General features: G+C 63.4%; 1 protein-coding gene across 1 annotated transcript; it reads left to right on the forward strand.

Moving 5' to 3' along the window:
- The first annotated feature begins 699 nt into the window (after positions 1 to 699).
- On the forward strand, positions 700 to 13,817 carry COL9A2 (collagen type IX alpha 2 chain). Its single transcript, XM_040535254.1, has 32 exons — positions 700 to 1,120; positions 2,802 to 2,876; positions 3,627 to 3,662; positions 3,755 to 3,817; positions 4,942 to 4,995; positions 5,244 to 5,279; positions 5,499 to 5,522; positions 5,665 to 5,718; positions 6,034 to 6,087; positions 6,215 to 6,262; positions 6,528 to 6,584; positions 6,878 to 6,931; positions 7,328 to 7,381; positions 8,007 to 8,060; positions 8,214 to 8,267; positions 8,351 to 8,404; positions 8,577 to 8,630; positions 8,864 to 8,917; positions 9,165 to 9,218; positions 9,343 to 9,387; positions 9,528 to 9,581; positions 9,934 to 9,987; positions 10,055 to 10,108; positions 10,631 to 10,702; positions 10,824 to 10,859; positions 10,978 to 11,022; positions 11,177 to 11,209; positions 11,386 to 11,532; positions 12,088 to 12,142; positions 12,250 to 12,438; positions 12,920 to 12,997; positions 13,263 to 13,817. Exons 1-32 carry the CDS (start codon positions 1,058 to 1,060, stop codon positions 13,466 to 13,468), a joined length of 2,064 nt encoding a protein of 687 aa, XP_040391188.1. The 5' UTR covers positions 700 to 1,057; the 3' UTR covers positions 13,469 to 13,817.
- The last annotated feature ends 6,774 nt before the right edge of the window (positions 13,818 to 20,591 follow it).

Genomic DNA, 20,591 nt, shown 5'->3' on the forward strand with positions numbered 1-20,591 from the left:
TTGGGGGGGTTGACTGGGGGGATCAGGGGGCTTTGGGGGGGGCGTGGGGGCTGGGGGAGGTTGGCTGGGGGCACAGGGGGTGCAGGAATGGCGCTGTGCAGTAATCCGGGGGGGGTGCCTGGGGTCACGCAGGGCTTCCAGGATGACCTTCAGGCGGGCGAGGATCCCATCCGGGTGCCCTGGGCGCAGCCCCCCAGGGGCTCGGTTCGAAGGCGCAAGGTCGGGGTGGAAGCGCTCCCCTGCCCGCCGACACGGGGGGGCGGCTTCGGCTGCTCCTGGGGGGCCAGGAGCAGAGACCCCAGCCCCGGCGCCTCACCTGCGCCTCTCCCACCCGACGGGGCTTGGGGCTGCCGAGGGCCCCCGAGCACCCTGCTGGTGAATCAGCCTGCGGCGGCCCTCGCTGCGGAGCCATCGAGCCCTCCGTGAGGAGGAGGAGGAGGAGGAGGAGGAGGAAGGCGATCTGGCAGAGATGAATCATCCCCGAGCCTCCTGGGGATGGCAGAGCCCGGGGGTGGCTGGCAGTGGGGGGCGGACGGGGGGAGCCAGGCGTGGGGATGGGACCCGCCTGGGGGGCAGCACGGTGGCCCCCCATGTGTACCCGAGGGGCTCCTGCCGCCCCGTCCCCTCCCAGCGCCGTGCTGGGGGCTTGCTGGGGACCTGTGGGGCAGCCGCCGTGGTGCGCGGGGGCTGAGCCCCACTGAGGGGCTCACATGGCAAAGGGGGGCCAGGCACACCCGACCCCCTCTGTCCCCCCGTCCCCATCTCCCAGCCCCTGGGCTGCATCAAAGCCCCCTTTGTGCCACCGCTGCCACCCCCCAGCCACCGTCACCGTCCGGCCTGCGCAGCCCAAAATAGCAGCGCGCTCACCTGCGGGGGGGGGGCCTGCGCCTGCCCTCGCCCCCCGCTGCTCCATATTAATAAGCCCCTTCCTCCTCCTTCGCCTCCTCCTCTTCCTCCTCCTCCTCCTCCCTGTCCCACCGAGCAGTCCAGCAGCCGCACCGCAGCGCGCCGAAGCCCCCGCCGAAGCCCCCGCCGCTCGGTGCCGGCCGCCCCCGCCATGGCCGGCCGCAGCCTTGGGCTCTGCCTGCTCCTCCACGCCTGCCTCTGCCTGGCCCAGCTCGTGAGTTGTCCCCCCCGAGCCCCCCGTGCTGCGCTGGGGTGTGGGGGGGTGCCAGGGGACCGTCCCCGTGCCCCCCGGTGCTGATGCCGGCTGGCAGCACCGCGCACCCCTGGGACCTCCAGCCTGGCCCCCGGCATGCCGCCGGCTTCTCCCTCGTGCCCCAGGCGGGACCCCCAGCCCCGTCCCCAAAGCCCCTCCAGCTCCCTGGGACAGGGACGGGGCTGGGCAGCGCGGCTCAGGCTCGGGGACGTGTTAGCAAACCTCTCCGTCGTCCCCTCGGGACAGGAGGGGGGGGCGGGTTCCCCCCAGCAGCATCCCAATTTTAGCTTTGGAGTTTTTGCTTCTGCTTTGCTGGGACGTGCTGCGGAGCCAGGCTGCGGGGGCTCCGGGGGGGGGGCTCAGCCCCCCTGAAGAGCTCTGCGGGGGCTGTCTGAGGGGAGAGGGGTGCTGGGGGCCAGGGGGCCGGGGTCCTGGGGGGGCCGAACTTACCCAGAGGCAGGAGAATTAAAATCGGGGAGAAGCGACGGGGCCGCATCCCTCGGCTCCTCGGAGCGAGTGCTGCGGCGGGTCCCTCCGGGGGGCACGGAGCAGAGGAGAGCCCTCACGGCCCCGCAGCGCCAGCAGTCCCGTTTGGAGGTCGGGAGGGGAAGCTTTGGGAAAATCTCCCCGCGGGGCTGCCTGCCTCCGTCTGCCCGGGGGGCTCCGGCCAGCAGCAGCTGGGACGCGGGAGCCTCGGGACAAGGGAGCGTTTGGAAACGGTTTGGGGAGCACAAAGGTGCCATTCACCGGGGCTGCCGGGGGCTCGCTCTCACTCCCGGCCCCGACTGCAGGGTTTAATTCCAAGGCGAAGCCAGGGCACCCTCAGTTTTGTCAACAAAGCAGCTCGACCTCCCGTCCTCACACATCTTTTAAAATAAATGAGCCTCGAGGGCTGCGGCAGCCCAGGTGTGCCAGACCCAGCCGCCGCCGATTTTCGTCTCCAGGAACGCCAGGGGCTCGGGCTCTGCAACCAGAGCCTCCTCCCCACAGACGCCCCGTTAGGATAACAGAGGTTTCTTTGCGGAGCTGCTCCTGTGGAAACCTCAAAGCTGGAGGCCAGGCTGCTCGGGGGCTCCCTCGGCGCGGGCTGAATGGCGCTTTTGTGAGCCGCCGCGGCGCGATGCCGCGATCGCGCTCACCGCTCGCCAGGCAGCGAGCCAGCGAGCTCACCGTTCCCATTTCACACCGGGGCTTTGGGCACCTAAAACCCCTTTTGGACATGCTGGTGCCGAGCTTTCACCCCAAGCAGAGGGGAGCCTCTGCAGGCAATGCCACCAACCCCTTGAGCCCCCATCCCTGCCCGGGGCTGGAGCCCCGCTGGCAGCAGGGCAGGAGGGGAGGAAGGGCAGCGATGGGGTTGGGGACGGGGGCGTTGCGCCAGCATGTGGGGGGGGGGGGGTTCCTCATTCCCCAGGTGTCTCCATCCGTGCCTTTCCCAGGGGGCACAGGCTGGCACCGATGGGCCCAGGGGGTGACAGGAGTGCCGGTGCCACGGGGTGCCCGCTCAGTACCAGCCCTCCGGAGAAGTGTCCCCGGTGCACGCTGGTGGCGAGTGCCTCACCCCAGGCAGCCCCTGACCCCAAGCATCTCCCGGGGTCCGGCTGCTCCTTCCTGACCCGGCTCCCCTCCCTTTTCCCCTTAGCGAGGGCCACCAGGAGAGCCCGGCCCGCGAGGGCCCCCAGGTCCGCCAGGAGTGCCGGGAGCGGATGGCATTGACGTGAGTGCGGGCGGCGGGGAGCCCGCGCGGGCTGCGGGGGCGGGGGGGGGGCTGCGGCACAAAGGGGACATTGTGCCGGGGCAGAGGCTCGGCGGAGGCAGGGGCTGCGATGCTGACGGGTTCCTGCTCTGCTCTGCTCCAGGGCTGGGGTGCGGGGCCCCCGTGGAGCATCCCCGTGGCTCTGGGCAGCGCTGGTGGCAGCGGGAGCTGGCGCTTGGGGACAGCCTGGGGACAGCAGCCTGTAGCCTCCTTGGGAAATGGGGCCTGAAATGCTTTTTTGGGGAGCTTTTGGTCCATGGTGCTCGGGGCAGCCCTGTCTGGGTGGCTCCAGGGATGGTCCTGCCCAGTGAGGAGGGGGACTGGGGGCAGCAGGACACCCAAGGCCGGGTGCCCAGGGAGCAGCGACGTGGCCGAGGGCTGTGGCAAGCGGCCGTGGCTCCTGGAGCCTCCCCGGGGCTGCGGGGTGGGAGCCTGAACAGAGGGGAGATCTGTGAGCCTCAGAGTGCCCTTTCTGCCTGCCCTCCCCGGGCTCCACCCCGGCCCCGGGTGTTTTTTTAGTGCTATTTATACCCTTCAACCGCACCAAAGCCCTCTCTCTTCTCACCTCCATCCCCATCCTGGCCCCGGGAGCCTTGCACCACCTTTGGGAGGTTCACATGAGGCACAGAGCTGGTCCTGAGCACCCCGTGCTGCGGGGCCCAGCTCTGCAGGGTGACAGACCCCATTTGTAACCTTCCTCCTTTTCCCCAGGGTGACAAAGGCTCGCCCGGAGCCCCCGGCTCTCCGGTGAGTACCCGTGTCCCTCCGAGCCCTCCGGTTGTCTCGCCCCTCCTGGAGGAGCCCTTTCTAATTTGCACCGTGGCCATTTTCTTCTCAAGGGTGCCAAGGGGGAGCCCGGAGCCCCCGGTCCAGATGGGCCCCCAGGGAAGCCGGGCATCGACGTGAGTACCGGGCCCTCGTCCCACGGCACCGCGGCGCAGCAAATGCCTGGGGTCCCGCAGGGAGCTGCAGGCTGGGGGTGCTGAGCCTGGGGGTCCTGGGGGCGATCCGCTGGCCAGGACCGGGGCTGGCTCCTCTCAGACAACGCGTGGAGAAGCCTCGTGCAGCTTAAAGCCCTGGCACCCTCTCCTGCGGAGCACAGAGAGGCTCCAGGACACGTTTCCTTGTCCTCAGCCACAGCGCCTGCCCCGAGCCCTGCTTCGGCTCGTTTCCTCCAGCACAAACCCAGAGCAGCCTCACGGCTCTGCTGGAGCCACCCCGGTGGCACCCTCGTGTCCCCATTGTCCCCTTCCCGGCAGAACTGGGGCTGTCACAGCCGGGGGGAGAGGGGCTGGAGCCTCGTCCCTGCTGTGGGGTACGTGGGGTGCGTGGTGGGTTTGGTGCCTCCCTCCCGAGTGCGGCACTGAGCACATCCACATCCGTGAGCATCAGACCTTCACCTGCTTATCAGTAGGAAACCCAAACTCTTTTGTGTCTCTGGATGTCAATTCATAAACCTTTGGGGGTTTATTTATTCCTCAGTAATAAATAAGGATGACAATGTCACTGCAGGCATGCGTTATTCACCCAGGTTAATCAGCCCTGCACAAGATTTCAGCTCAGGCTCACCCTGCCCCATCCCCGCCTGCTCTGCGCCGTGCAGAATCAGCCCGGGCAACAGGATTTGCTCAAGCCATCAGCTGGGGGGATGAAACCCTTCGCAGCGAGCTGGGGCAGCTCTCAGGATGCTGAGCAAGGGATGGGGCAGGTCAGGATTTGTCCCAGCTCTGCCTGCTGGGTCCGGGCCTAACGGAGCCGGGGGCTCGGAGCATCACTGCGATGCTGCCCCAGCTCTCCCGTGCCACCTGGCTTCGTCACAGGCACCAGCCCCAATTTGTTTTGGGATGTGTTCGTTGCTGAGTAACAAAGAGAAATCCCCACCCCCGCCCCCCCCCCCCCCCCCCCCCCCCCCCCCCCCCCGCCGTGGGAACAGCCCCAGCAAAAACGCGGGATGCTGGAGAAGGACTCGGGGAGGGAGGGGACGGCAGGCGCAGTGGCAATGACCTCCTGCTCTCTCTTCTTGTAGGGCCTCACGGGAGCAAAAGGGGAGCCCGGGCCCATGGGGGGGCCAGGACTGAAGGTAAGGGCAGGGACCATCACCCCGGGGCCCCCACCTGCCCCTCCTGCAGCGAGCGGGGCCCTGGCCAGGCTGGGGCCGTCCCAGCGCTGTGGAGGGGACGCGCAGGTGCAGGACCGGGGCGATGGAACTGGTCAGCGCTGGGGCATGGGGACGGGATGCTGGGGGGGCGGATTTTAGCAGTTGCCACAGCAGCAGCAGGGCTTGGCAGGGTGGGCCAGACCCTCACGTCTTCCCTTCTGTCCCTGCAGGGCCAGCCCGGACTCCCAGGGCCACCGGGGCTCCCCGTGAGTATCCGCCTCTCCCTGGGCACCGGCACCGTGCGTGATGCGCCCGCTCCTGGCTCCAGCACCCACAAACGGGGCTGGAACAGAGCGGGGACAAAGCCTTGACCCCCCCAATGCATCCTTGGGGGTGGCATGGGCATCGCCCCGCACGGAGCAGGGATGCTGTCGGGTTTAGGGGGGGCAGGAGATTTTGGCTCACCGTGTCTCTTCTTGTTGCAGGGCCCCTCGCTGCCAGGACCGCCCGTAAGTGCTGTGCTTGGGTTGGGGTGGTCGGCCAGGCCCCCGGCTTGGGGGGGTGCTGCCAGAGCTCAGATCTCAGCACCGCCAAAGGGAGGTCTCGGGGCTCGTCCTCCCCGACTCGCTGAATGTCTCTCTTCTCCTTAAGGGGCTTCCAGGCCAGGTTGGACTCCCCGGGGAGATCGGAGCGCTGGGACCCAAGGTGAGGGGGCTGGAGGGAGCGCAGGGCAGGAGCCCTCCCTAAACCCAGTGTCCCCTTCTCAGCACTTCGGGGCACCTGGGGAGAACGTGGGAGACCCCATCATGTGCGTGAGCATCCCCTACAGCGGGGACGGACTCAGCACCTGCAGCCAGGTCCCCCTGCACCATCAGCCCCCCAGTTCACAGCCAGGGATGCCCCTGTTCCCAGTGTGACAGCCGGGGTCCCTGGCGCTTCGTCGCCCCTCTCCCTGCCAGCTCTGGCAGTACCTGCTGCCCACCCAGGCCTAAATCCCCTCTCCTTGGGGTTCTTTCCTAGGGTGACCCAGGACCCGACGGCCCGCGGGGTCCCCCAGGCCCTCCAGGGAAACCCGTGAGTATCCACGCGGGCGCTGCTCCAGCCTGTGCTGCAGCTCGGTGGGCACACTCCTCCCTCCCGGGTGCCACATTTACCCCATGATGTCTGCTCCCACGGGTGCTGATGGTCTCCTTCCCCGCAGGGCCCCCCGGGACACATCCAAGGACTGGAGGGCAGCGCTGATTTCTTGGTGAGAGCTGCCATTACCTCGCCCCTTCAACAGGCTTTTACGGCTTACCAGCAGCTGGGAGAGCATACGCTGCACGGGCCCAAAATGCATCAGTAATTTGGTGACTGGGGGGGGGAGAGCAGGGTCCCAAAATGCAGTGATGCTGCGAGCGGTGGGTTCCTGCATCTCCCAGCCTCGACATTACACACGTGAGCTTGTCCTTCGGGCAGCAGCGCCTGGGCACGGCTCTTCCACAGCCCAACATGTGCTTGTTCTTCCCCACCAGTGCCCGACCAACTGCCCGTCGGGTCCCAAGGGCCCCCAAGGACTGCAGGGACTGAAGGTGAGGAAGCCCCGGAGCCAGCGGGGTGCAACCAGGGACCGTCCCTGCCATTGCTGCGGAGGCTGGCTGAAGGACTGAAGGAATCTTCCTCGGTCCGGAGGCGCAGGCAGCTCCAGGCCGCCCAGCAGCGGGGCGATGCACGCGCACGGAGCCGGCCGTGGGGTGCTGAGCCCTGGTGCATTGCTGCCAGCCGGCACCTGGGGGGGACGTGGTGGGCAGGGCGGCTCCGGGGGGAGCAGAGCTGCTGCCCCGCTCGGGGGAGCTCACCTCCTCCTCCTCCTCCTCGCCCTTAGGGACACAGAGGCCGTCCCGGTGCCCTGGGAGAGCCTGGCCAGCAGGGCAGGCAGGTGAGTGGGGCTGAGCCCCCAGGATGCCGGGGACACCTCGAGGTCCCAGGGGCATCCCAGCAGGGACAGGGGTGGGAGGCTCGGGGAGCTGAGGCTGAGGGCAAGGGGCAGTGGGGAGAGAAAGGGGGAAGGCGGGGAAGAGGTCATTAGGAGAGGAGGGAGATGAGGGCTGGGAGGAGGAGGAGGGTGGGGGGTGATCTTCCCATGAAGGATGGGGCTCTGTGCTCTCTGGGGAACCTGGCTCCATCCCGCTCCATCCCGCTCCATCCCATCCCATCCCATCCCATCCCATCCCCATCCCCATCCCCATCCCCTGCCAGGTCCCAAGGGAGGGGTCCCAGCTCCCCCGGGCATTTCACCCTGGCGCTCACCTCTCTTCTCCCCATCCCTCCCCAGGGCCCCAAGGGTGACGTTGGCGTCTCCGGAGAGCAAGGCATCCCAGGCCCTCCAGTACCGTATTTATTTCTCTTTGCTGCTCTTCTCCCGGGGTGCTCGGGGCCGAGCAGGGGCTGGGGGCGGCTGGTTTGTGCCCCCAGACTCAGGGCACGTGGTGTCGATGTGTCCCTGCACCAACCCCTGCGACCAAGGGGGAGCCATCGTCCCCTCCACCTCCCTCCTCCCAGCGGTGGAGCTGCCAGTGCTGGGGGGTCACAATGACTGACTTGATGACCTGGGACAAATCCCTTGTTCCCGCTGAGCCCCCCCATCCCAGCCGAACCGGGGCTGCGGTGCCCAGCTCGCTGCTGGGACGCGGGGATTAAGCCGCGTGAGCCCGCTGAGCGCTTTGAAGATGCAGAGCAATTACCGGGCTGAGCCCTCCGGAGCAGCAAAGGGCAAACCTGCTTTGAAGCCCGGGGGAAGCAGCTGCGGTTTGGGGCCATTGCTGTTATTGGAGCGACAGCTGGAAAGGGGCCTGCTGGGCTCCGGCGGAATTAGGGCGAAAACGCCTCGCGTTTGCTAAAAGTGGCTGATTTCCTGCGTCGGATTCTGCTTTAATTGTGGCTGCCCCCGGGTGCTGCTGGCTGGTACCTGGGCAGCTTCCAGCTGAGCCTGGCTTTTTTTTTTCCTCCCCCAGGGACCACAGGGCCAGAGGGGCTACCCGGGGATGGCAGGACCCAAGGGCGAGACGGTAAGCGCCGGGGGAAGGCAGGGCAGGGGCGGGCTGGGGGCCGCTTGCCAGGAGCATCACCAACACGGGTGATGGAGGTCTCACTAATGGGGTCGGAGCTTATGGGGTCAGAGCTGGGCTGGGAGGAATCCCCCCTCTGTGCTCTCTTTGCAGGGTCCCGCCGGCTACAAGGGGATGGTGGGGACCATCGGCACGGCCGGGCGGCCGGTGAGTGCCCTCCCTTCACCCTGGGTTCTGGTGGGTGGGTGGCCCTGCTCTTCCCCGCTCAGACCTTTCTTTCTCCCCTGCAGGGCAGGGAAGGCCCCAGGGGACCTCCAGGGGAGCCGGGCGAGAAGGGAGAGCTGGTAGGTAACCCACGGTGCCCGGGCAATGCGAGCAGCCCCTTTTCTCCAGCCTGGCACCGCTCCCTGGTGTGGAGAGGGGCTCTCCGGGCACCCCCTCCCTCTCCGTGCCCATCAGCCCCATCCCCTGCACTGAGGGCGCTGCAGAAATCCCCCCTGCTCTCTCCCACTGCAGGGTGGCCGCGGCATCAGGGGCCCCCAAGGAGACATCGGCCCCAAGGGGGAGAATGTGAGTACGTTTGGCAGTGCCCTGAGCCCTGCGTGAGGAGCAGCCCCTCTGTGTCCCCTCTGTCCCTTCGGGGCCACCTCGTGTCCTCGCACCCTGGCTCGGAGCAGGGCTGTGAGCCTGCAGAAGCACCTGGCTGCTCCGGGGGCACGCGGGGCTGCTGGGCTCCTTCCCCTTCCCCTCCTTTCCCGGCCCCTTGGAGGTGTCAGACCGAGCCTCCCGCCCCCTTTTCGCAGGGTCTCCCAGGCATCGATGGCAAGGACGGCACCCCGGGCATCCCCGGCGTGAAGGTGAGGGGCTGCGGGGGGCTGCTGGGCACTGGGGAACCAGCACCCGCTGCTCCTCGTCCCAGTATATAAATACTGGGAACAACGGGGACGGCGGGTGGCACAGGATCCTGGCCCTTGGTGGGGCATGTCCCCACTTGGCAGTGTGGCCGTCCCCGTGAGATCAAGGACCACGCTCCCCTTGTCCCACCACGGTGACCCCATTTCTGCCACGTTCCCTGCTCTGGTGACATCCTCTTCCTCCCCGCAGGGCAGTGCAGGACAGCCCGGCCGCCCGGGGCCTCCGGGACACCGGGGACAGGCTGTGAGTAGGGGAGCCCCGGGGGGGTGCTGGGCACGGGGCCAGCACCCAGCGGGGATGTCACCCCCCGGGACAGGGGGTGCCCCCTGCCCGGGGCGTGGGGTCTGATCCTGCTGTGTTTCTGCAGGGCTTGCCGGGCCAGCCGGGAAGCAAAGGTGGCCCAGGAGATAAGGTGGGCGTGGGGCTGAGCCCGCAGCCTCGTCCCCCTCCCGTGCCCCCCTCCCCATTTGCAGCACATCCCACGTCCCGCTCCCCTCCTGCAGCCCTGGGGGGGACAGGGACCCGTCCCTGAGTGGCTCTGTCTGTTCTCAGGGTGAAGTGGGTGCTCGGGGCCAGCCAGGCATCACCGGCGCCCCGGGGCAGTTGGTGAGTAGAGACCCAAATGAGCCTCCCCAGCAGCGCGGGGCTGTGCTTTCCCCTCTGTTTGCTGTCACAAACCCCTCCGGAGCCCACGGGATGCGGCTCAGCACCTTCATTACACTCCCTGGGGCTCCAGCCCTGGCTTGAACCCCTCCGTGGCCACACACTGCAGCCAGCAGCCGCCCTTCCAAGGCTGCATGGCGCCAGGATGGGGCCACGCGTCCCCTGCAGCATCCCCTGCGAAGGACAAAGGGCTCACAATGGCACCCGCCTGCAGTGGGGGCAGCACCAGCAGTCCTTGCACTACCCCTGCCCCTCGCAGCACTGACCCTCCGCTCCGGGTGTTTTTCCTCCTTAGGGCGAGCCCGGACCCCGGGGCGAGCAGGGACCGCAGGGCGTCCCCGGGCTGAAGGTGAGTGGGGGGCACGGGGGGGCTGCGGCCGTGCCGGGCACTGCCCCTGACTTTGTTCTCTTTGCAGGGTGACCGGGGTGAGCGCGGCCTCGTGGGTGCCCCTGGCGAGCAGGGCAGAGCGGTGAGCACACGGGGAGGGACATGGGTGCAGGGGGGGACGGCTCGGGGCAAGGCTGGAGCCACTGCTTTGATCGCAGCAGGGTGAGGGATTAGCCAGCAGGGCGAATAGTGCTGGGATTAGCAGCCCCCGGGGGGGGCAGGAATTTCATCCCTGCCCTGCCAGAGTGGGGCAGCTGACAGGGTGAGTGCTTGGCCCCTTTTGGGGGCTTTCCCAGGGTGGAAAATGGCCCCAAAGTGAGCTTTGTCCTTATGGGGCCGGAGCCCCTTCCCTGCAGAACCCCCCCAGCTCACGGAAGTGGAGCGGGGGCTTTGTCCTCCTCCCATCCTGCCCTGTGTCCCCGCAGCTGTGGGATTTGGGTCGGGTCAGGGTGGTGGAGCCGTGGGAAGGGTCAGAGCTGCCCGGCTCGGTGCAGCACCCTGCAGCCCATCGCTCTGCAGACGATGCTCAGCTGGGGGCAGAGGACATTCCCCAGGGCTTCTGCCGTTCACTTTCCTCTTTTCCTTCTCTTACCTCGATTTCCAGGGGCCCAAGGGTGAGCAGGGTCCGCCAGGAATCCCAGGACCCCAAGGCTTGCCAGGAGTCAAAGGAGACAAGGTGACAGCTGCAGGGCTCACTGCAGCGCAGGGGTTCAGGGCTGGGGGGAGCTTTTAGCAGACACTTGGTGTTCGTGGGACGCACCCGCTCCTTGGCTGACCCCCTTCTCTCCTTTCTCCAGGGCTCCCCAGGGAAAACTGGGCCCAAAGGTGGCATCGTGAGTATCCCCCTGCGAGCCTTTGCGTGGAGGAGCAGCAGCTCTAGCGCAGTGGGATGGGGGGGAGCGGGATTCAGCGCTGGTGGGGGTTTCACAGCTTTTTTGTCTTTGCTTATAGGGAGACCCCGGTGTTCACGGCCTCGCAGGGGTGAAGGGTGAGAAGGTAGGGTCCGGGGGACAGGGGTGACCTTGGTGGGCATTCCTGGGGGGCACGGGGTCAGCTCTCGAGGTGTGTGGGGGGGGTGTGCATGTGCCTCCCCCAGAGCACTGCTAAATGTGTGCTGCTTCCCCATCGCATTTCTTGTGTCTGTCCCCAGGGCGAATCGGGCGAGCCGGGGCCGAAGGGGCAGGTGAGTGACCGGCTGCTGGGCGTGAGCAGAGCCCTGCACCACGGTGCTGAGCAGCTCCGTGGGACCCTCAGCTGGAGGTGATCGCCCTCCATGGAGCTGGATGTGACCCTTAGCCCCGTGCATGCTCAGCGTGGGGCTGAGCTCACCACCCCTGACACTGCTCCATCCCCCCGCAGCAAGGCGTCCAGGGCGAGCTCGGCTTCCCAGGCCCCTCGGGAGACGCGGGCACACCCGGTGTGCGAGGCTACCCAGGCCCCCCCGGCCCGCGAGGACTCGTCGGGGAGCGCGGCGTGCCGGGGATGCCCGGCCAGCGGGGCGTAGCGGTGAGTACCCCAAAATCCCCCGGTCACCCTGCACCTCCCATGCCCATCCAGGCGGTGATCTGAGGGCATCACCAGCATCTCGGTTGTTACCTGACCTTCCCTTATCGACTGCTTCCTCCGGACAGCTGGAGCTGAGCTGATTATGTCAGAATAAGCCCCGCGTTGCAGCTCGCCAGGAGGGCTAAGCCGGACTCAGGAGCCCACCTTTCCAGAAAAGAGGAGCTCAGCTCTTTTTTTCTCCCTGTACATAGCAAAGGCGGCAGATTTAGGTCCAACGTGCACCTTTGCACGCATCCTTTGTTTCCCAGAACAGAATTTTTCCAACATAAGCTTGATTTTAGAGTTGCAGAATAGGGCAAACAGGTTGTAGGGCTGGCACAGCATGGGCTGAGGCTGCAGCACCTGTACTGGGACTGAACAGGAAACAAAGAAGGGCTGGGAAGGGGACAAGGGTGCAGGGAGGTGCTTTGGGCTGGGGGAGCAGGACAGGGCCAGCTCTGGGGAAGGAAGGTGTGATGCCCCCTCATGGTGCATCCCTCCTCTTGCTGCTTGCAGGGCCGGGACGCCGGGGACCAGCACATCGTCGACGTGGTGCTGAAGATGCTGCAAGGTGAGGGGGGCAAGTGGTGCCTGGTGCACGCACACCCCATGAGCAGGACCCCACCAGCTGGGCTGTTGCCGTGTCCCATCCCACACCGGCCCCTCTCTGCCCTACAGAGCAGCTGGCGGAGGTGGCCGTGAGCGCCAAGAGAGCTGCCCTAGGGGGAGCCGGTGCCATGGGCCCCCCCGGACCTCCCGGGCCCCCAGGCCCACCTGGGGAGCAAGGCCCACATGGACCCATGGGACCTCGAGGTGTCCCCGGCATCCTGGGGGCCGCCGGGCAGATCGGCAACATCGGACCCAAAGGTAGGCGGTGGGGGGCAGGGGGCTCGGGGATGGTGAGCGGAGGGATGGTGTGGCTGGGCCTCTGTCGGGGTAAAAAACAAAGGAGGTTCTGAAATAATCGTCCCTGCCCAAAGAGGGCAGGCTCACCCACCTGCTGAGTTCTCTGGGTTGGGGTTTTCAATGATGTGAAAGCTCGCAGCTGTCTGCAGGATGCGTTTTCCCATCCCCACCCCAATTGTGACAGGCACCATAGCTGCAGAATAAAGCTCAGTATTTTCTCTTTGCGTCCCCAAAACAAAGCCATACTCGCCTCTATGCTGTGCCGGGCAGCCTGCAGCAACAATGGGACACAGAAATGTCCCTTGGGGCTGACCCTGCCTCCCACCCCCATATTTCCCCACCCACCCATACTGAGCCCCCCCCACCCCACAGACCCCTTCCAGTGTCTTCACAGTTCCCGTTGCAGCTCTGGCCTTCCCTTCCCTCTTTTTTCCCCCCACAGGAAAGCGTGGAGAGAAAGGTGAGCGGGGAGACATTGGCCGCGGACACCCAGGGATGCCGGGCCCCCCAGGGATCCCAGGTAAGCCCCCGTGGGCACATGGAGCAGCAGCGAGTCCCTTGCTGGGCACGGCAGCCCCAGTCCCAAGCAATGGATAAAACCAGTTGCTTCTGTCCCATGCCTGCAAACTTGGGCAGATTCATCCCACAAATCTCTGAGTCGTAGCACCCCTTCCTGCCCCACGGCACTGCCAGCTCTGGGGACAGCACGTCCCATGCTCTGCTCCACCAAAGGCGCTGGGAGCCGGAGCTGAGCACCCCAACTCACGGCCACGCTCCCCTCGCAGGTCTCCCCGGCATCCCCGGCCACGCGCTGGATGGCAAGGACGGGGAACGGGGCCCTCCAGGAGCCCCAGGGGATGCTGGCCGCCCGGGTTTACCTGGCCCCACGGGGCTACCGGGCTTCTGCGAGCCAGCCGCCTGCCTCGGAGCCTCCGCGTACGCCTCGGCGCGCCTGACGGAGCCGGGCGCTGTCAAGGGACCCCTGTACTGAGGGCACTGCCGGAGCAAGGGACCAAAAACTGCAAACCCATAGGAAGCCACCTCTGTGCCATCCCGGCCCCGAGGGCTGCACAAACTGGGGAGCCCCTGGGAGGGAGGGTGCAGGGTCTGGGGGACCCTGTGGGGGCAGACCCACCCCCAGCTGGTATCGCCCCCCCTCCCAGCAGCTCGGGTTGGGGTGAAGAACAAAGGGACATTGCCCCCGCGTCAGTCCTTGGTGCTGGGGCTCGCCACCGGCCCCTCTGCCCCTCCCTGTGCCCATCCCAAAGAAATAAATTGACTTTTATACAAACCCTCTTGCTCTGGTATGTCCTGTTTGGGGCTGGAGGGGAGGGGCTGGTGCTGATTCCCTTGTCTTCCTTTTTTTTTTTTTTTTTTTAAATAAAAAAACAGAAATTGTGGTTTGACTATTTAAGATGTGCCAGAGCCAGCCTTGTTCACTGCCAGGCTCACGCAGCTGTAAATCTTTGTAAAATAGGATTATTTTATAACTATGAATAGAAAATCACCAACTTTTTAAGAACTGGACAATAAAAACGAGATGGATTGTTAATGAACTGAGACAATGCGTTGATTTCCTTGAATCAAAACAAGTCTGTGCTGGGTGTGTGGGGGGGGACATGCTATGAGGCTTGCAGCTAGCTTTTCTGTCTTTTCAGGGCTCTTTCGTGGGCATCTCCATTGCTTTTTCCCTTCCCTGAGGACAATTTCAGCCTCTCAATCAGTTTCTTAAGTGAGGGCTGCTCCTTTTTCCCCTCTTGCACCTCTGCAGACATGCACAGCGATTTGTCCCCCCTCGAGCGCTTGTGATCAGCAGCTCCGTGGGGCTGAGCAAAGTCACCAGGAATGGGTCGGGCACCTTCAAACAGCACCAAGCCCTTCCCAGTCCCCTCACAATCAAGCGGGCCAGACCGCTATTAGCAGCACCGGGGAGGGCATCGATCCCCTAATAGCTAAAGAGGAGCCCGCAGCTCTCACCAGATCCGCAGGTGTCTCTCTCATTATTGCCATCGACAGCAGAAAGGATTAAAGCTGTGCAGTGGGAGCAACGGGGCTTCGCTTTGTAAGATAAATAAAAATCAATTTTTGTTTATTAGCAGAGCACGTTTGGCTTGGCAGGGGAAAAAACCCCGGGGAACGGCGGCGAGCGCGACGGGTGCCGCAGTCCCGTGGGGCATCATCACAGCACCACGGGCAAACAGGGCCGTGGCTCAGCCCCAGCTGGGTGCACGTCCCCTGGGGGGGCCGATTTGGGATTTTGGCAGGGAGCAGCTCCAAACCCAGGCAGAGCCAGTGCCATGTGCTCTCCATCCCCATACACACCTGGCCCTACAGCAGGGGGTTTCCCATATGGCTCCCGCCTGTCCCCACGGCCCCACACCCTCAGCAGCGCCCTGTGCTCGCTTTCCACTTCAATCACCTTCCCTGGGCCCTTTGCAAACTGCTGCCTGGTCACTTACCGCGCAATCAGCTAACTTTAAGGGGACTTTTTTTTTTTTTTTAAATTGGAAGGGAATTGCAAATGTTTTATTTGCAAGTTGGAATTTAATCAAGAAATTAAGGCAGCTGCATTTCAACGAGGGGCCAGATTCCGATTGCTTCCAAACGCGCTCCGAATCTGCCTCTTCATCAAAGCCCTCATAAATATTCACCCAACGACTACCAGGTTGGATGCCGGTGTGGAGCTGGGAGACGGAAAATGGGCTGGCTGTGGAAACCAAGCAGCCGCAGAGCCTCCAGCCCCAAACGATCCCCGACCGCTGCGAGCGGGGTGCCAAGCACCGGCCCCCTCGGGCTCCCCTCCCCGCTTCGGGACGGCCCCGGGGAGCCTCCCCCCGGGGTGACCGAGCCCCGTGGGGGGGACACCCGGGCTCGGGAGGGCTCCAGCGGAGCGGCACAGCCCGGCCCCGGGCCGCCAGAGGGAGCCGCCTGCCTGCGGAAAGCCCCGGCCGCGGCTCTGCCCGGTGGGGTCGGGGCTCGGCCCCCCCCCCCCGGGGGGCTGCAGGAGGCTGGGGGGGGGCCTGCTGCTCCCCCGGGGGTCGTCCCCGAGATGGGGCTGGGGCGGAGCAAGGAGGTGGATGCAGTCTGCTCGCTGTCTGTGGTCATTCAAGCATCAGCCGCTGAGTTTGTGGCAGCTTGCTTCAGAGCAGAAATAGGCTGGATCTTACACTGGATCTCTTAGAATGATCGCCGGGGCTCCAAAAGCTGCTCCCGAGCCTGTAGGTGCAGCTCCAGAGACGTGAAGGTGGGGGGCTCGTGGTGCAATTTGGCTTCAGGCTCGCCCAGTTCGCCTCCCAGAGCCAGCACCCCGGGGTGAAGCTACTCCAGCCTCCTCCAAACCCAGCAGAAAGCAGTGGCCCGAGGAAGAAAGCCCTGGTTCAAGCACCCAGACCCTTCAGCTAGGGGAGCACCACCCAGGGAGGGGTTCTACCCACTGCAGGTATTTGCTGAGCTGGAAGGAAGCTGCTTTAGACAGCAGGGATGAAGTGGAAGGACTTAAGGCAGGTCCCTGCAGGGCCACACCAGCCCTCCTGCAAAGCCACAGCTTTCCTGCTCTTCCCCTCTCCTTTAAAAGGAACAGAAAGCCTGATTTCTGGAGTAATTCAGGGGCCTCTGCTGCCATTCAAAGCCGACAAGGACAGCAGTGGGTGGCTGCAGCTTGCATTCGGCCACCTGCACCCCTCGCAGCTGGGTGCGCTGCTGCTCACAGGAGGCAGGGAAGCAGCTCCTGGCCCTTCCCAGAGCCCTGCACACACCAGGGGAAGAGAAATCCCCAGCACCCAGAGGCACAGGCCTCACATCCCAGCCCAGGGACGTTCCTGTGGCACTGGGCCACCCCGTGTGCCCATGGCGAGGGGCAGTGCTGCCACCTGAATGAATCAGGGCGATGAGATAAAAGTTTCCCTGCGCAAGCCGATGCATTGATTAGCCCAAATTGCCTCCCTCACCCTCGGGGAGGTAGAGACGAGCTAATCACCATTTGTTCTCTCTTGATAGATGATTAACCACAAATTAGAATATTAAATAGAGGACTTTGGGTACATGAATTAACAGCTGAGAACTAAGTTAAATATTAGAGGAGCCATAAAACTGCTTATTTTTATTCTTGTGTTATTGTTTGATTTCCCCCCTCTCCTCCCCTTAAAAAAGAGAGCTGTTTTTAAGATGCTGGCTGTGCTGTGTGGCCAGAAGCACTGCGCATGGCTGGGACGGCAGGGACATGGGCTCAGCAAGCCCCATGCCCCACAGCAGCACATGGGGTTTTGGAAATAAGCCTTCCTGCAGGGAACCAGCCCCATCCCACCGCCTGCTGTGCTGTGGGCAGGGACAAGCAGGTGCCTGATGCGCACACAGGTGGCCAGAGCTGGTCCTGCTTCTCCAAGGAAAGGCCAGAATTTGGATACTAGCTCTACCCAAAAATTGACCAGACCCTCCCAAGACCAAGAGAGAGCTGATATGGTGTCTCAGGGAATTACCTTCGTTAATAACCCTTTCAATTAAATATAATGGTGAGCCTGGTTGGTATAACGAGGCTGGAAAAACCTTATTAGAGACCAAGTTAGAGGTGTGCAGGTGAGCACGCAGGAGCAGGGCTGGCAGAGGGAAAGTCAGGCTGGGCGAGGTGCAGGGTGCTCAGGGCGAGCTCCTGCCCCAGCTTAGCACCCATCCCAGAGCAGTTTGGTGGCAGCACTCCCCAGGATGTGGTCCCACGGCCCCTGAACCCTCGCAGGGTTTTGGGGAGAGCAGCCCCCACCTCTCCGGTCTCAGCTCGTGGTGCCAACCCTGGCGCGGCAGCAGCGGCCCCAAGGGTGCTCAGCTCCTGCTGAGGAAGGGGTCCGAAGGCTGCTCTGCCACACGGCAGAGGGGAAGGGACATGCTGACAAAAGGCTGATTTAATTACTAGAATTGTTCTGATTACAGCCTGCAAACACTTATCTTGTAATTATTGCCAAGAACATGCCATTAGTACATGATTAAACACAACGTCTTGTGGGCTGCTAGCTGATTGTCTGATGCCTTATGAACTTAATTGCTTCGTACTGGTGGAAAGCAACCAGAAGGATGGAGCCTGGCGGGGGCTGGAACCACTGGACACCCCCACAAAGCAGAACCCTCAGCTCCCATCCCAAAGCCAGGCTGCTCAAAGCGCCCACAGACATGCTCAGGACCCCAGCCCTTGCAGCCCTCAGCTAAAGGGGAAGCAGGGTCAGGATCAGTGCCTTGCTCCTCTCCTTGCTCTGTTAGACGCCACCTGCACTAAATTCATCACCATCGGCTCGCAAGCAGAGGGCACCAGTTTCCTCGCAGCATCTCCCTTCAGCAGAGAGGAAAAACCCAAATACATCTGGTGGCACAGGGTGCCTGGGAGGGCACCGCACCATGGGGCTGCAGCCCAGGGCACCAGGTCCCAGCAGGATGAGCCCTGTGCTCAGCAGCTGAGGGTCCTGCCTATGCCCCCGGCTGCCCTTGCTCGCAGCACAGTGCTGCAGGGAGCTTGGTCTCCTTCCAGGAAAAACCCAGCAACTTTCTGCCTCAGGGTCCCCTCGGCACCTCTCACACGCTGTCACCCTGCCCAGCTGACAAGGACACACAAACTAATCCTGACATCTCATTAGCAGGATTAATTCTTGACCTCATTCTCCTCTCGGAGGAGAAATCAGAACTTCTTGGCGTCACGGCACAGAGCCCTGCTCCTCCAGCCGGGGCTGAGCAACCAGCCGAGGCCAAGCAAGCAGGCTCCTGACCCTCCCTCCCCATCCCTCCTGCTCAGGTGGCCTTGGCAGGTTACAGCCTTTCCCCACCTCCCCTTACCCCACCCTTCAGTACCTGCAGAGTACTACAGGTCCCCAGAGGACTGTGTCTCCCTGCAGCCACCACATCCCAGGCTTGCACAGCTTTTAAACAGAAACACGGGGGGGGGGGGGGGGGGTGGAGGGGTGGGTATTCCTTAGTGTAGGCTCTATCAGCTGGGCTGTTTTCCCCCCAAAAGCTGAGGCTGCCCAGCCAGGTGCATTTATACCAAAGCATCCCCAGCTGGGTGGGGAGGGAAGCACCCACCCAGGCAGGTGCCACAGGAGAGCCGTCAGCCCCATAATTGCTTTCAGGCTGCGCTGTTCCCTGCTTGCTTTCTAAAAACCCCACAGCCTGCCTGGTGTGGGGAACAACCACTGTTCCCCCTCGTTCACCCCAGCTGCTGTTTGATGCCGGTGATTTCCCCATTCTCTCCCTGCAGCACTGGTGTTACACGGATTTACCACCCTGCATGTATTGCATGTCATAAATAAGCTCCACGTGCCAGCAACCCCACGGCAGGCAAAGGAAAAGGGGGAAATAACACTGGGAACAGGTCTGCTGCCCCCCTGCGTAGCCCAGGGCAGGCTCTGACTTCCCAGGTTGGGGAGCACACAGGCAGGTGGAAATGGAAGAAAGCAGAGAGAAAAGGGAAACGGCCTCAGATGGCAGGGCAGGATGAGGCCTGGCTCCTAGGAGGAGCAACCCTGCTGAGCACCAGCCCAGCTCTGGCCCTCAGTTCCCCAAGAGGAGCGAGCGTTGCTCCTAAACAATGATTTCTATTGTAATAACTTGCTCCCGTCAGCAAGCAGCCTGGTGTCAGATCCATTTTTATGGCCTGCTGAAAATGCCTTTTCTGTGCTGCCCGAGAGGCGCCTGCTCCTTCCCTTCCTTTCTCTTTTCCCCCTTTTTTTTTCCTGTCTTGCAGGAAAAGGAGAGAAAATCCCCAGCAGATTTGTTGTTTATAGAGTCGTGTTCAACACGAGCGAATCGATACAACAAACCGCGTGCTGCGACTCCGCGTCTGGAATAAACGAGGTCCCGGGCAATTCCGCCGGTGCCTGTCATGCTCAGGCACCTGCCAGATCAGAGCCTGGAATGAAACTGAAATGTCTCTTTGCAGGAGTTAATTACAGCTCCACGTTTCTCATTTATCTCCACCACCAGCGCTGTGTTGTGCCTCCAGGTGAGAGGCGATTTTGGCTGGGCTGGGGGAAGCACCGCTTGGTTTTTGTTCCTGTGCACAAATCCTGGGCTCACGGCACCCGTGCGGGTCTCAGCACAGAGGGACTGCCTCTGGGGAACCAATGCTGCCCCTGGGGCACTGCCAGCCCCTGCCCAGCTGCTTTGTCCCCAGAGCTCCCCATGGTGTGATGGCGAGAGGGCTGTCCCCAGGCCCTTGCAGCACCAGGAGGTCCGGGGTGACCAAAGTGAGGGTGAGATGTGGTTTGGGTTCCACCCTCCATTTCATGCCTGGGCCTCAGATTTAATGCAGTCACTTGGCAGAATCAGACTTGTTTTTTTGCAGCCTGTCCCCAGCAGAAGCTCCTGCAGGGATGTCGGTGGAGTCGCACCTGCACAGGACTGAAGGCCATGTGCCAGCTTTGCTCCAGTAATCAATGCAATGTGCACAACCGTGAATCGCACCAACAAAGGAGAATATTCCATTAAAAGGGAATAATTCTCACTTGTCACCATCTTATAATCAGCAAAACAGGCATGTAAGTGCTGCTGGGCCTGGCGTCCAGCAGAAGAGGTGTCCGTGGATGCAGATACGCAGACTCCTGCAACTTCAACTAGAGAGGCCCGCTAATACTAAACCTAAGCCTAATGGCGGAGCTAACCCTAACCCTAAGCCTAACCCTAAGCCTAACCCTAATGGCGGAGCTAACCCTAATGGCGGAGCTAACCCTAATGACAGAGCTAGCCTTAACCCTAACCCTAGCCCTAGCCCTAGCCCTAGGCCTAGCCCTAACCCTAACACTAACCCTAAACCTAACACTAACGCTAATCCTAACATTAACCCTAGCCCTAACACTAACCCTAGCCCTAGCCCTAATCCTAATCCTAGCCCTAACCCTAACCCAAACCCTAACCCTAACCCTAACCCTAACCCTAACCCTAATGGCGGAGCTAACCCTAATGACAGAGCTAAGCATAACTTGGCCACTTGCAGACACGTTCTGCAGCGGAGCAGGGGATCGGGACAGGCAGGGCTTTTTCTCCCGCATCGAGGCCGCTCGAGGGAGCCGCCAGGACCCGGCGGCCCTCGTGAGGGAGGCTGACGAGGCGCAGGCGGAGCCAGCAGCGCCCCCTCCCCGGCC

Source organism: Cygnus olor, chromosome 23, assembly GCF_009769625.2.
Source record: "Cygnus olor isolate bCygOlo1 chromosome 23, bCygOlo1.pri.v2, whole genome shotgun sequence".
Taxonomy (NCBI): Eukaryota; Metazoa; Chordata; class Aves; order Anseriformes; family Anatidae; genus Cygnus; species Cygnus olor.